This window comes from Dipodomys ordii, unplaced genomic scaffold (genome assembly GCF_000151885.1).
Source record: "Dipodomys ordii isolate 6190 unplaced genomic scaffold, Dord_2.0 Scaffold20, whole genome shotgun sequence".
NCBI lineage: Eukaryota > Metazoa > Chordata > Mammalia > Rodentia > Heteromyidae > Dipodomys > Dipodomys ordii.
The window spans coordinates 22,314,323-22,330,321 of record NW_012267236.1 but is presented as its reverse complement, the minus strand read 5'-3'; the positions used below and the strand labels follow the sequence as shown (position 1 = coordinate 22,330,321).

The 15,999-nt window shown below is 39.9% G+C and overlaps 1 protein-coding gene across 2 annotated transcripts in view; it reads right to left on the bottom strand.

Annotated features, from left to right (window-relative positions):
* Nucleotides 1-4,705: 4,705 nt before the first annotated feature.
* Nucleotides 4,706-15,999, bottom strand: part of Kidins220 (kinase D-interacting substrate, 220kDa) — an 87,307-nt gene continuing 76,013 nt past the window's right edge. For both annotated transcript variants that reach the window (XM_013013675.1, XM_013013676.1), the window contains 3 exons: nucleotides 14,139-14,237; nucleotides 11,171-11,407; nucleotides 4,706-7,665 (listed from right to left, as the gene is read on the bottom strand). In XM_013013675.1, coding sequence (XP_012869129.1) covers nucleotides 6,409-7,665; nucleotides 11,171-11,407; nucleotides 14,139-14,237 — 1,593 coding nt within the window. In that variant the 3' untranslated portion in view covers nucleotides 4,706-6,408. The remainder of the gene's footprint in view (nucleotides 7,666-11,170; nucleotides 11,408-14,138; nucleotides 14,238-15,999) is intronic.

Below are 15,999 nucleotides of genomic sequence, written 5' to 3'. Positions count from 1 at the left end.
AAGCGGGAAGTGGTGCTGTGGCTCAAGTGGTAAAGCGCTAGCCTTGAGCTGAAGAGCTGAGGGACAGCGCCCAGGCCCAGAGTTCAGGCCCCAAGACCGGACCTCCCCCCCCCCCAAAAAAGAAAGAAACTACCCTTGCTTAAAGCAACGCTGAAGGTCTGGGCTCAATAAAAGAAAACTTCATCCCAGACTGTGATTGTCTAAAATGCTATTTTTCACTCTAACTACATACCTCAATTTTTGATCCCAGAGAAAACATGTTCAGCATATTCTAATGTAAAGTGCAGGAGTGAACCACTTTGATTCTATAATTAACATTAATTTATCCGATGGGTGCCTGTTAAAGACTAAACAATGGGTTTATGTCACACAAGTAGGCGAGAAGTAAACATCACCTAGAGCTGATCAAAATGGGCTATGGATGCCCACCCGGGCCGTTTATTGAATAAAGCATAGGACTCTTTCCGGAAAGATTACTAGAAGTAGAAACAGACTAGCTTATCAGGGCCAGACAGGTGACAGATAGGATAAGCCAGTAAGGAACTGCTCAGACCCAGTAGTAAGGTATGTACACTTGATACTATAAGATGCCACAGGATTTCTGGACAGTTTCCTAGGTGGTTATTCTAGTTTATTTTGTATCTGTTTTATTCCCTCCTTTTAAGTATTCTGTGACTGTCCATAGGCTCTCTGAAATCTAGAGCTTGGCCTAAAGAGCTGCACTGAATTTTTTTTACTCTGCTGCCCTGGGGAGGGGGGGGTATTTATAGTAAAAAGGGTGGTGACAACACACAAAAACAAACAACAACAACAAACTCAGGGTACAAAAAAGACTGAAAGGAACTCAAGACAAAACATAGTGGTTGAAACACACACACACACACACACACACAACCAAAAAAATGTCTTTCAAAATAAAAGTGGTTTAATTTGCATTGAAAAACAATATGCAGCCTACAAACTCTCAGAAACACAAATTAAAAGGTAGTTACAAGTGTCAGGAACTATGATAATTCTGAAAATAACAATCTTTTTATTAGATACCTAAGACCATGCTGTAAGACTTGAAATGCCAGGTCATGTAGAGATAAGTTACATGCTTTTTGCTATACATTTGGACTCTTATCTAAAATTTCATTAAAAGAACACTTCATTCTAACTAATTTAAGTTCTACAGCTACTAAAAACACATTACACTGGTGAGGTGAGCACATCCTTTTTCCCAGCTGACTGCACGCCGCTGTTTCTTCTTTACTCCCTTATATTTGGTGAGGAAGCCAACCATGAGAAGCTAAGCAATTGTCAGGAGAAATGAGAAGGAAGCACTGCCGGGTCTATGGACAGGGGACTAAGGTCTAGAGCCCTTGTTGCCTTGAAGAAAAATGAGGTAAATAAGTATAAAATGTTAATATTAGAAAATGATAGTGAATGAAACAATTATTTCTAACCGTTTCTTAAATGTAAGGGTCATCTGTAAACTGTTTTCATGTTTGAACGATTCATTTTAATAGGCTATTCATGTTTGCTAGATTCCTAACAAAGCAAGATACAGCCTCTAACACACACGTCTGGCTGAGCAGCGCCCCCAGTGTTTGGCAGGGGAGGGGCAAGGACTGCGTGCTTCTCTCTAAGCCAGTGACCTGGCCCCAGCAGAGAGAGAATATTTTGTGTGGTCTGGAACAGCACCCTTGTCTTTATGTAATTAATTATTGTTGCTAATTTAGATTGGTCCTCACTTCAATTAGATTTTTTTATGACTTTTGATGATACTTCCCAAGGCCATGATGGCTCATTCCTGTGACCCCAGCTACTCAGGAGGCAGAGACAAGAGGTGAAGGGGTATCCTTTTTACCTCTGCCAGGGCAAAATGTTAGGAAAAGCCTATCTCACCCAACAAGATAGGTATGGCACATGTGTATGCAGGAATGATGCATGTCAGAGGATCAAAGTCTAGGCCAGTCTGGGCAAAAAAAGGAAGACCCTACCTGAAAAAATAATTAAAGCAAAAAGGGCTAGAGAAGCAGCTCAAATAGTAGAACATCAGCTTGGAAGCATGAGGTGCAGAGCTCAACCTCCAGTACTGCCTCCTAAAACAAAAAACCATCTCCCTAACAGTTTTGGCACACTATAGATGGGCCATTGCTATTGGCACCCCAGCTGCATGATGGGGAAAGCCATGCACACTTGGGAGCTGCTGTGACTTTTGAACATTGCTCCCTTCCTGGGCTGATGATGGTGGTCTAACTCTCTCCTGAGGCTGGATGGTGACAGCAGCTGCAGTTCCCAGCCAGACCCAAGATCACAAAACGACGCCAGTATCGGAGCACTGGAGCCTCCCATGAAATCTCTACTTGCACCATCTACACTTTGTCTACACTTATCAAGGTGAGATCCCTAAGTCACAGAACATTTGTAATTGTTCTTCCCTCCTGGCGGGCCTCTTCATTCTTACAGATGCTTTATTTTCCAAAAAAACCTCACTGCACTGGGCAACCAGAATATTTAGTGCTCACTCCATGTCCATAGAGGCCCTGCTCAAAAAGGACTCAAAGCCAGGTGTCAGTAGCTCACACCTGTGACCCCACCTACTCAGGAAGCTGAGATCTGAGGATGCAGTTTAAAGCTCACTTGGGCTTCAATTAATCACCAAATCATTTCCATTAATCACCAAATAATAATACTAATAATGATAAAAGCTGGAAGTAGAGCTGTGGCCCAAGTGATAGAATGCTAGCCTTGAACAGAAAAGCTCAGGGGACAATGCCCTGACCCCGAGTTCAAGCCACAGGACTGGCACAAAAAGAAGAAGAAAAAAAGATTCCACCCCAAGCTCTAGAAATGTCTTTCAATCTCCACAAAGGCCAGGGTCAAAGCTGTCAGGATGATAGAGCCCAGGCCGCGATGTGTTACTCATTTTATGAAAAACTTCCATCATGTAGGTGACCAAGGCTACTTCCTAGCAGTTGTTCTAGATACTTAACTCGTATTTGATAAAACTAAGTGGTAAGAATATTAATTCCATAAGTAGGAAAAACTCTTTCCACAGCTGGCTTAATACTAGTACACTTTGAAAACTAATTTTTTACATACCTTAGACTGCATCTTCTGGAGATCTATCTATCTCAAGGACGGCATTTTCTTCCTAGGCACGAAAGGGTTTAAAATTACGTAAGATCTTAAAGTCTCTTTCTATTTAATCAGTCTCAGCCAGGGATTCTCAACCTTGGTAGAGTGACGAGCCATTTAAAAAGCATTCAGTGCTGGCTCACTGTGAACTTCAACTTTTCAGCTCATTTGTATAATCATGGCCAAGGTTTAAGCTTGAGTGGGGAATGACAGGGGGTAGTATGACCTGGAGAATTACCTAAACTGTTTCAGATGGGCACTGAGGCCTTATCCCCACCCCAAGCAAAAATGTACCCCACTGGCTTCTACCCTCCTTCAAGGGTCAGCAGGACCTGTGAGGTGGGGGATAAGAGACTGGGCTCCAGTCTCAAATGCTGACCAAAAAATTCACCACACCTTCTTTTCTACCTCTTCCCCCTTAAGTCATCCACCATAAGACAAAGGGAACCAGAGCTCCTCATTCTCTCTTTTCCTGGCCACTACCGTGATATGCTCAAGATTTAGCCAGGAACTCAGGGATTTTTAAACTATGGGATACTTCTAAAGAGGCTGAGAATTCCTGGTGTAACCCAAAATTATGTGGTCTTAAACCCTTTTAAATTTAGTTCTTTAGCCAGAAGGAAAAAAAAAGATTTAATTTCATTCCAAAAAAATTCTGATTAGTATTTGTAAGAAAAAAATTAGTCCCATATATTTCACTGTAGTACTACAGCATGCAAATGATCCAGAACTCTCAAGAGAATTTTAGCTCAACTTACTTAGGCAATTAAATTCTAAGCACTATATAAATAAAGCTCTAATACATCATGTGAAGACAAATTTTCCTTCAATAGTGAAATGTTTCAGTTTCCGTATACTTAAATTTCCCAGCATAGGAGGGCTGATCCTTAAGCATTCGGCACCATGCAAGTTGTCTCGAGTGAAAAATACCAACAGCTTTGTCATTTCTGGGCTTGTCCAAAGATATGTGCACAGGCAGCACGCTGTCAAGAGGAGCAGACCTGCCTTTATATGACACACATTAACACATCTCCCTTGTGGTTTACAGTGGGGGCAGATTGGTCCATAAAATATAAGACTCTATAGCAAGATTCAAGCCCCAGGTTTCTATCCATCTTTATCCTGCTTAAAGCAGTGTGCATGTGTGTATCAGTCTGGGCAGTGTGTTATAAATAGAATAGATACACATAAACTGGCATACAGACTCAAAGAAATTATGGTGACTCAATAACCCATCTGTACTGTCATTTCTGTATCAGTCAGAAAAAGCAAACGTCCAGAATGTTCTGTAATAAATTGCTGTTCTCCAGGACCTGGATCATCTGGCCTGCTCAGCTACAGAAATGCACAGCAAGATGCTGTGGCACCATTGAACTCTTTGTCAGAGATGCTAAGAGAAAGCACTGGACGGCATGGAGGCTTTAGAGCCCCGTTCTCTCAGAAGCACTTGTGGGGGTGGCTGGAACACTCCTGCCAACTCTTTACCAACTGCTGATACATGACAAAAACAAACACACACATTACTTCTTTATTTTTAATCAAAATGATTCATTTACCATAGGGAATAAAACTCCATGAGTCAGAATGACATGCAACTTTTTATTGTTTTCTAAATCTACTTGTACATTTAGTACTCCAGTATTAATTTCACAAACAGCATGAGAATGTATCCTCCAATGAGGAAGAAGCTGCAACTACTCACCTGAAAAGGAAAACACTGACTCTGAAATATTACAGCACATTGCAAACTAATAAATATCATAAATATTAAAATGTTAACACTACAATTTATAAATGTCAGTAACACCTTGCCTTTGTTAATGCTAAAACATTTGTGAAAGGTCATGCAAAGTAAACTATAAAATGCTCCATTGTACTCAAACGTCAAGGCAGTGAAACACAGAAGAACAACTCTCAGCACAAGGCCTGGTCAAGTGGGTGAGCAGCGCACACACACACACACACACACACACACACACACACACACACACATGGTTCTGTCTAGGTAATCACACAGCTGTGACCTCACCACCTGCAGCCCCACCTGTGATAAGATATACTGCTAGAACTAATTCTACATAATAAGCTATGTGAAAGTGACGAACAATTTTCATGCATGATGGCAGGGACCTCTCTAGCCTACATAATACCGAAATGCGATCATTCTCTTAATGTCTGTGAACAATAATTGCAAAGAATAGGGTTTCACGGTCACACCAGTTATATCTTGTTTTTACTCACACTGTTTCATGCTTTTCAATGTTCAAAAAATGTACTTCCTCTTTTAATAATCCTTCCTCACAATTAACATGCTGATTTAGGGGACAAATGCAGCTGGCACACTCTGCCCTGATATAGAAGACAATGATTTAGTTCTACCCAATTAAACATTTCCTTGTCTTTGTCACTAATGTTCTTATGTAAAAGTTTCTTCATACATCATTCCACAAATTATTGCCCATATCTCCTTGATTCTGCAGAGGAAGAGTTCATGCTTGGGTCTGGGGATACAGCTCAGTCTAGCATTTAGATGGTCCTAAACATCCTTCAGAGTACCACCAAAAAAAAAAGAAAGAAAGAAAAAATCCCATCCCCGACTCTTGCTAAGCTCCCTTAGAAAAGCTGGGCGCACAACTTAAGAGTTACCGAATGAATCATACTAATGGTACGGCCAGCCCAGCTAAACGGCTAAATTACTCTGGGTGTTGCTGACTTTTTTAAAGCCCTCTTCAGTAAATATTTTCTACTTAAAATCTTTTTAGTCATCAATTTGTATATTATATAGAATATTGGTTGTCAATTTACAATTAATTCACCCTTAAGTCTTCTGGCTACTCCAAACACATAAAAATTCCTTTTGTTGTTCTTTTTTTTTTTTGCGGGGGGGGGGGGGAGGGGGGGCGGTAAATGTGGTTTGGTCTCACCTTGCTAAGCAGGTACCACAACTCCATGCCTAAAACCTGTAAATTCTTATCTAAATACCTTATGAATGAATTTGCATCATCTCCCCCAGGTGTGTGTTCAATAATTGTTCTACAAAGGGGATCCTTAGGTTTTTTCTTTTGCAAGTTAAGCCCTTTATACTTAACAAACCAGCCCTTTCTGATTTATCTTTATACTTAGATGATGTCTCAACAATTTTATGGAGTTATGTGCCAATGAAAAGCATAATAATGGTAGTGAGGTTTATAAACTCCTAATGTCTGAAGGCAGTGGATGAATTCAAAATTCAGGACAATTTTGTGATAGGGCCTAACATTCTACCACTTCTACTTGTTTTCCTTAAAGAATGCTTTCTCTTTCTTCTCCAAAGCCTGCACTATCAGAAGGGGCTACTGCATGGAGCTCAGAGGCATCTTTCGAGAGCCTTGTGTAACTCGAACGTAGGCTTCGCTTATGTGTCAAGCTTTTTAGATTTTCATTCTGAATAGTAGTTGGAGTGGGCCCAGGCATCAACATGACCTGAGAAGACTCTCTAATTCCCTCCATCTCATCAAAATGTTGATTGGGTCTTGTGGCTGGAGCAGTGTTGTTGTTCAGAGTCACAGTACTGGGTGTTCGGTTCAGATTATAGGTCTTCTGGCACGCAGGCCAGCTCTCCTCAGGACTGCTGGCTATCAGGCTACATTCTGAAGGGCTCTTCTTGTCTTCTGAGCAAATGGACATGCGAGCTATGATTGGATCATGCAGGCCGCTCAGACTGTGTGGCATTCCCCGCTTCCCAGTGTGGGTGTCATCTTCCAGCTCTATGAGATTTGCCTTTTCAAGCTGGGAACCATCAGTGGCTTCATTGTGAAGAGAGTGATTGGGAGAACTTTCATTAGATCTCACTCCTGAATCTGATGAATCCTTTTTGTCAAGGAGAGCATCTGACAAGTACTCTTTTGCTTTAATGAATGTCCTAATAGGCTCAGCAGTATGTTCTGGAGACTTGGACACTCTCTCAGCTTTGCCTTCAGCTTTTTTATCTTTATCATCTTTGAGCAGTGGAGTATTGTCTGACTCTTCCGTACCTGATTCATCTTCATCGCTTGGAAGTTTTTGATAGCGCAATCCACCTCCCTTAAGCTTCAGATCTGTCTGGAAAAGACTGGACCTTTCTGAGGATTTCTTGCCTGGGAGCAGCTTACTGCCTGACTGGTCAGACTTTTCATCTTCTTCAGTAATAGGGTCCAGGGGTGAGGCATCATTAGTGGAAACGCCAGATGAGGAATAATCTATCACATCCCCCCTTTTCATTAAGAACGACTTCCTCCCATCATCTTGTTTTGGCTCACTCTCCTTCCCCTTCTCTTGCTCTAGATTAGAGTGAATTGAGCCCCCTGATGAGCTCTGACCCATGTAATATGTGCTATGGGGAGAAGATCTACCACTGATTGTCGCCGACCCAGTGCCCCCTTCTAACTGAGACATCTGAGCAATATATTCTCTATAAGCATCTCTATATTCAGCCTGCACCTTATCAGTAAGCTTTGATATTTCAATACTGGAATCCTGGGAATTGAGACTCGAAAGACTTGGGGTTCTGCGAGTTTGTGACTGTGAAGACAGAAAAAAAAAATTAAGAATTCAAATAAGTAAAACCAAAACAACCAAAAAAGACAAATGCCAGCTTAGGAAGTATATGTGTACACTAACAATTTTAAAATATCATCAAAATACCAAGATCTTTTAAAATAATTCTACCTACACAGTTTAACAAAAAAAATGTGAACTTTTAAATAGAACTATTGTTATTATAAAGCTTTATAAAAATTTTAAAATTTGGTAAAATTTAAAAGTAAAACTACAAATTATATTAAATCATTTTAGCACTTATTTTTGTTTGTGCTAGGTGCTGTCCTTGAGCTTTTTTTTGCTCAAAGTTAGTACTCTACCATTTAAGCCACCTCCACTTTCAGCTTTTTTTTTTTTTGGTGGTTAATTGGAGATAATTTTCTCACAGACTTTCCTGCCCAGGCTGGCTTTGAACTGCGATCCTCATATCTCAGCCACCTGAGTAGCTAGGATTATAGGCATGAGCCACCGGCGCCCGGCTAAGCACTTGCTTTTAATAACTTCAAAACTTTAATTTTTTTTTTTTCCGGTCATGGGGCCTGAACTCTGGTCCTGGGTGCTGTCCCTCAGCTCTTCAGCTCAAGGCTAGCACTCTCCCACTTGAGCCACAGCACAACTTCTGGCTTTTTCTGCTTATGTGGTGCTGAGGAATTGAACCTAGAGCCTCATGCATGCAAGGCAAGCACTCTACCACTGAGCCACCTTCCCAGCCCAAAACTAAAATTTTATGTAAGGCAAAATTTACTTTCATTGATTAAAAAAATTCCCCTTGGGGTGAATATGATCAAAGTACATTTAATACATGGAACTGACACAGTAAAATGCTTTTGTACAATTAATATACATTAAGAAAAGAAATGCACCTGGAAGGGAGAAAGAATTAAGACATATCTCTAAAATAAAGCACTCAAGTCCTTCAAAATATGATTTAAAAAAAGAACCTGTTCTAACTTGTATATGATTCCAATTCAGATCAAGACAATATACTTAAAAATGCCAAAATACCCCGAACACACACACACATACACTCATATTTAAAAAGGTTAGAGTGAAATAGAAAAGATAAATAAAAGACAGATAACAGAAATAAAACCATGAGGCCAGTAGCTGGTTCCTAGTTAAGAGTGAAATTAAATAAGAAATTAAGTCTTATTTTCAACATGAAGTTTTAGGATTCAAGTTGCCATAAATCTTTGAAGAGCTAGTAAGGAATAAGCAGTACAGATTAGGAAAAAGGGAATGGGGAGAAAGCACCAGGAAAGTATAAGAAAGGATAAGAAAAAGGCTGAAACTAGGACACAGAAGCAAAGAAGAGCCCTCCCCTTGAAAGGGTCGCCTGGAATGCAGTCAAACTAGAAGGACTGAGCTACCCACCACATGAGCAATGCAGCTGTTCTCAAAAGCAGTGCGTTTTATATACACCTCGGTGGCAGGGGATTCACAAGGTTGGAACTCACTCCTGAGAATTTCATGATGTTATCAGCCTAACCGGTCTTATCTACACAAGAGTGCACGGTGGCCTTACTAGAGTCACACACAAATGATATCACACCAGATTCAATGCAGTGGTACGTAAGGACCCAGTCATTTTCTAGGAAATGTGCAAAACCATGCCATCCTCACTAAATTTTGTTAATAAAAAATTATTTTTTCTCTCTCTTTTTTTTTTTTGTCGGTCATGGGGCCTGAACTGTGGGCCTGGGCGCTGTACCTCAGCTTTTCAGCTCAACGCTAACACTCTACTACTTGAGCCACCATGCCACTTCCAGCTTTTTCTGTGTATGTGGTGCTGAGGAATCGAACCCAGGGCCTCATGCATGCAAGGCAAGTACTCTTATCACTAAGCCACCTTCCCAGCCCTCTCTCCCTTTTTTTTTTGTGCTGTTACTGGGGCTTGAATTTATGGCCTGTGTTCATAGCTGCCATTCTACCTACCACTTGAACCACAGCTCCACTTCTGGCATTTTGTTGGTTAACTAAAGATAGGTTTCCTCTCTGGACTGACTTCAAACCTCAATCCTCAGGTTTCAGTAGCTGGAATTACAGGCATGAGCCACCTACTAAAATGTTATTTCTATTAATATGTCATTTGTTTATTTTTAAATACATAAATACCTAGAAAAATGTTCAGTTTCCATTTCTAATACAGTAACTAGTTATAATAAAACTTACACAAGCACTTGGTATTGGTGCCTCACACCTAGAATCCTAGCTACTCAGAAGTCTGAGATCTGAGGATTATGCTTCAAAGCCAGACCAGGCAGGAAAGCCTGTAAGACTGTTATCTCCAATTAACCACCAAAAAGCTCGAAGTGGAGCTATGGCTCAAGTGGTAGACTGGCAACCTTAAGCAAAAAAGCTAAGAGACAGCACCTAAGCCCTGAGTTTAAGCCCCAGTACAGGCACACACACACAAAAATGAAACAAAAATCTTACATCAACAAATGTTCTTTGGGATTCTCAATAATTTTTAAGACAGCTAAGACTAAAGGGCAGTTTGAGAACTGCTACTACATAAAGACTGTGCTTTCTGTCATGATGGGGTGGAAGCACTTGGTACAGTGTAGCCAAGGATGAGGAGTGATTGGCACATTCAAAAGGAATCTAATGGAAATGAATAACCACTGCTGTTGAAATGGAGATCAAAGCTTACTTATTGTGAAAATAAGTAATTTTATCTTAAATCATCAGTTATTTGATAATAATAAAATGGATTCTCACTTTAAAGAAATAAAGTAGACAGAGTATAAAGAAAGAAAGAAAATGGACAGTATGGAAAAAGAATGAAAATGTTTTTACCGCCAAACCAAATACCTTAAAAATGAGGCAGACACTTTGCTTCCAGAGTACAGCCCTCCTTTAATGCAGAGGTTCTTATAGTTTACTTTAGTAAATTTCCCTCCCTCCGTGGTGCACCCTGTGCTTACTTTCATTTTATTCCCCCTTACGTCTTCTCACACGTCTTTCATTTCTGTTCATGCTGCTCCCCTCTCCTCCTCCTTCTAAGAACATCCTATGGGAGATACTACCTGCACAACAGTAGATGACAAAAGGGACACAAACACCCAGAAAGAAAAGAGGAAAGGAAGAGGGAGGGAGATGGCAAGAGACAGAGATAGAGACAGAGACAGAGCAGTACGTGGAGTGTGTGTGTATTGGAAAACCAAACTGCAAGATTGGAAAGGATAACACTGGCTATGTATTTTAGCCAATGATAACTGCATTTTCTAGCAAACAGTGAGAGAAAGGTAGCACTTACAATACCCTAACTTGCCCACTTCCTGCTTACTCCATGCTGCTGTCCTGGGTTCTCAATTTAATAAACCTTACCTTTTCCTCAATTTTCCTGACTGCCCTCTCAGGTGAATGAACACATTCTTACCCAGGTGAGTACTCATTGTTTCCTGAATGACTGTTTTACTGCACTAACAACGTAGCAGCGAATTGCCCCTATTCAGTAAGACAAAAAATGATGCTTAATAAATACCTGCCAACTTAGATTACTGTGGCGTGGGGCACCTTCATCTAGGCCAAGGGTATTCAGTTCTTCAAAACTGAAGTTTAGTGTGTAGGGAGCTTGGTTGGAGAGCTCGGTGTGTGGCAATTCATTGTGTGAAGACCGGCGAGCAGATTCACCATGAGGAACCGTGGCGCTGGTGTTCTCATTAAGAAAACGTGCATCTTCAGGAACCACCTGGCTTTCTGCATTTCTCATTTCTAGAACCTTAGCAAAAGAAAAAAAAATCTCTATAAAGTCACATTTAGAAACTTTAGAGGTTTTAAAAATATAACATTATAATGGAAATAAGAAAGCATACTCCCTTAAGTGAATTTCTAATGAATTTGCATTATATCTTTTTTTTTTTGGTCGGTCGTGGGGCTTGAACTCTGGGCCTGGGTGCTGTCCCTCAGCTCTTCAGCTCAAGGCTAGTGCTCTACCACTTGAGCCATAGTGCCACTTCCGGTTTTCTGGTGGCTTATTGGAGATAAGAATCTCACAGACTTTCCTGCCTGGGCTGGCTTTGAACCATGAGCCTCAGATCTCAGCCTCCTGAATAGCTAAGGATTACAGGCGCAAGCCCTCAATGCCCAGCTGTACTGTATCTTTTTATCTTTAATTTTAATAATACAAAGAAAAAAGTAGTGTCAGAAATAATCATATATAGAACTACTATATTGTTATTTTAGTTTAAAAATGAACTTGAGGACAAAAGAAAATGCACTTGGAGGGTGTCAAAGAAACCAGAGCTGGAGAGTAATATAAGCTGTAAAGTGAATTTAAGCAGGAACTATTGTAATAGCTCAATGTAGAACAGGATGAACAAGGACAAGTGGGAATTTATAGCCTAGGAGTAGGGTGAAGATCAGCTACAGGAGAGTCTGACTAAATGTATTTGCCAGGACTCTTGAAGACAAAACATGTGGGCAGACATAATCTAGGAAGTAGTCAGTGCACAGGAGGTACTTGATCAGATATCAAGGGTGTTTGTGTTGAGGGAAGGGGTTCTTTCTAAACTACATAGCAGTACACACCAATCTACGACATCTATGGTGTCTGTCAAAGACAGCCACTGAAGGCTGAGGTCTAGACAGCTCAGGGGCCTAGCTGGAGCTAGGTCAAGGACAGAATCTTTGTCAATACAGAAAACCCATGTGTGGTCACTTCCTCAGATTCTTGAATGAAATGCCCCAGCACAAAGACTGCCTAGTGCTGCTGTGTACATCCTCCATGACACCTGGTATACACAAGTATAAAATTAGTAGAGAAGATTTTCTTTTTTTTGGGGGGGTCATATTCCTGTTTATTATTATTATTATCTTTAAGTAGTTGTACAAAGAAGTTCCCATTCTACAAAACAGTCTATGAGTACAAAATGTCTGACAACATTGTCACCCATCTCTCATCACCATCCCTTCTCTCACTTTTTTTCTTTGAGATTAGATGATTACATAAATTTCACATATTTTACAGTACTGTGGAATAGTGATAGAGTCACAAACACATTTTTTTTTTTTTTTTGGGTCCGGTCGTGGGGCCTGAACTCTGGGCCTGGGCGCTGTCCCTCAGCTCTTCAGCTCAAGGCTCTACCACTTGAGCCACAGCGCCACTTCCGGCTTTTTTCTTTTTGCTTATGTGGTGCTGAGGAATCGAACCCAGGGCCTCGAGCATGCAAGGCAAATGCTCTACCACTGAGCCATCTTCCCAGCCCTACAAACACATTTTTAACTTTCACAAGGCAAATTGTCATTATCATGGTCTATACAGTTTGTGAATTCTATGAGCTTTGACAATACAAGTTATTTTTTCCACATCAGGTGATGTTTACATTTCTTTCCTTTTGCTTAGCATAGGCTGTTCCCACTTATTCTATTCCTCCCCCTGGCTTCCCTCTGTTGCGTGCATATATCTACCATATATATGGTCTAGAACATGGAGTCATTTAGCAATGATAGGACAAAATGGGTGGCTGTCCTTTGTTTCTTGAGTCCTGTTACTTTGCCATATCTTCTTGTATTTTGGCTTTAGCATCCACATATCAGGGAGACCTTGTGCTGTTTGTCTCTTTGTTATTGCTTACTTTGCTCAAAATAATCTGCTTTAGTTCCATCCATTTCCCTGCAAATGCCATTATTTTGTCCTTTCTAATGGCTACATAATATTCCATTGTATACAAGTACCACAATTTTTAGATCCACTCATCAGTAGTGGGTTGTTTCCAAATCTTGGCTATTGTGAACAGTGCTGCAATAAACATGGATGTGCACTGTGTCTTTGTTACTGGTTCCTGTTGCTCATGGTAGACGCCTAGGAGTAGTGTGGCTGGGTCATAAGGGAAGTCTATATTTAGCTTTCTGAGGTACCTCCAGACTGTTTTCCAAAGTGGTTGTACTAGTATACATTCCCACCAGCAGTAGGGTTCCTCTTTCTCTGCATCCCCTCCAGCATTTGTCATTGGCTGACTTTAGTATGTGAGCCATTCTGACTGGGGTAAGGTAGTATCTCAGTATTGTTTTTGTTTGTATTTCCTTTACAGCCAGGGATGATGAACATTTCCTCATGTGTTTCCTTGCCATTTGTATCTCTTCTTCTGAGAAGTCTCTCTTTAGTTCCCTTGCCCATTTCATGATTGGTTTGTTAGATTTGTGAGGGGTTAGTTTCTTGAGTTCCCAGTATATAATAGATATTAGACCCTTGTCTTGATATTTTGCTGGTAAATATTTTTTCCCAATTAGTTGGTTGTCTTTCTAGTTTGGTTGCTATTTCTTTATCTGTGCAGAAACTTTTTATTTTAAGGTAGTCCTATTTGTCCAGTCTCAATAGAGAAGATTTTCATATGGACAAGTATCAGCTTAGGCCAGGACTTACTGGTTCTGATTTTATAAAATGTTATAAATAATTTTATATGTTATAATAAAATCTTTCTATAAATGCCACAAGATTATAAATATCTTACTGTGCTTCTGAAAAGGTGCCAGTCTCCAAAATTCATATTCATCTCTTTCTTCAGCTCATCAATGTTGCACTGAGCTAATACACGCCCATTTATGTTTGCCTGCATAAAAAGTACAAACAAAATCTAAAATATTCTGAATTACTACTGATTAAAAAGTAGTTTTAAGGCATTAAAAACTAGGAAAAACTAGCTGAATTTGAACAACATATGCCACTTTGTATGTTTTCAAGTGGAAAACACTCAAGACAAATCACTCTTCAGGGACCAACACATATGCTAATACTCCCAACTATTTCTAAAACCACTTACTCCAACATGGGTACAACACAATGGCTTGTTTTTCTTTTTTAATCTTAGAAAGTATTAACATGAACTGGAAGAAGACAGTAATGCCTGTCTTTGTGACTGTGTTGGTTCTAAATGCAGAGTGACAATGACCCAATTCTAATAGATAACTTCAGCCACAAAGAATGGCCAGCACCACTAACTTCCCAACCTGTTAAATGCACACACACACAAACTGTCTTACCACTTTTGGGTCTCTGAAATTTTTGTTTCCCTCAATAAGAATCTTCCTTATTAATAATAGATAGCTTACTGATTTTATGATGTATAAAGACTGACTCTATTAACTTGTAAAATTTGAGTCTCTATGTTTACAATAGGCAGGACATCCTGTTGGTAACCTAAATCAAAAGAAAATGTACACAGAATCAGTTTGTGGTGGAAGCCTTTTACTGACAATGCCAAGGAATTTACGGCATGAAAGAACTGGATTGCTATTCTGGGTTCAAAAATCCAGGGTCAGTGGGTAAAGAGCAGCGGGAAGAAAACTACTATGCTGAAGGAAACCAAACCCCCTCAAGGGGCCTGAGTTGGAGTCTCGCTTTCTGACATTAACCTGGAGGTCTCCTTTGTCCATGGGAAGGCAGTGCTGACTCATGTAGACAGGGATCAGCACAAACCCAGGACTGGAGAAACAGACATTATCTGAAACCTTTCTGGATAAGTAAAATTAGTCAGATGGTATGTAAAAACGCTCCTAATCCTTTAAGACATTTTGCACAGACACGAATCTTTAAAGTATTTAGTCACTAAAAACAACTACTATTGCTCTGTTTAACACTGTGATATAAAAACATAACTTAGTGGGGGAAAATTCCCTTAACTGAACTCAGATAATCTCACATAGGAAATGTCTTCTCAGCAATCTCAGGTATCAGGGTACCTACCAGAACTGTGAGAATATGATCTCAATTTCCACAGATACACCGGCCTTGAAAGCCCCAAACTAGGTGGCTTCACTGAGTGTAATATGGCTATATATCTTAGGTGTCACATAGCTGAGGATTTGTGGGAAGTGAAGTAAGTGTGGCTTGCTCTGATAATGATTAAATCACACAAGTATATATTAAATATATCCTTATCCAAAATATCTGGGACCAAGTGTTTCATATTCCAGAGTTTTTCCAATTTGGAAATATTTGCAGACCTTACCAGTGGAGTATCCCTAATCCAAAAGCCCGAATTCTGAAATGCTCTGAAATCTGAAGCTCATATTCATCCACATTCTCAAAAGCTTCATCTTTCAGATTTTTTTATTAACTCAACCTGTACAACTAAAGAAAACAAACCATATAAGAGAAGGCCATCAAATATTCTGTTCCATACTGGAAAGATGAGTTATTTAGCTAAATGTGAAATCTTCTAGAGCTTTCTATTTCTCATCAAGGCATTTTTGACACTTATCTTAGATCGTTCTTAAAATAGAACACTGTAATTCTGCTACTTTATAATTTTTTGGTCTATTTGTAAGATGACATAGACGTGCAATGTCAGGATATAAAATATTAAGAATCCC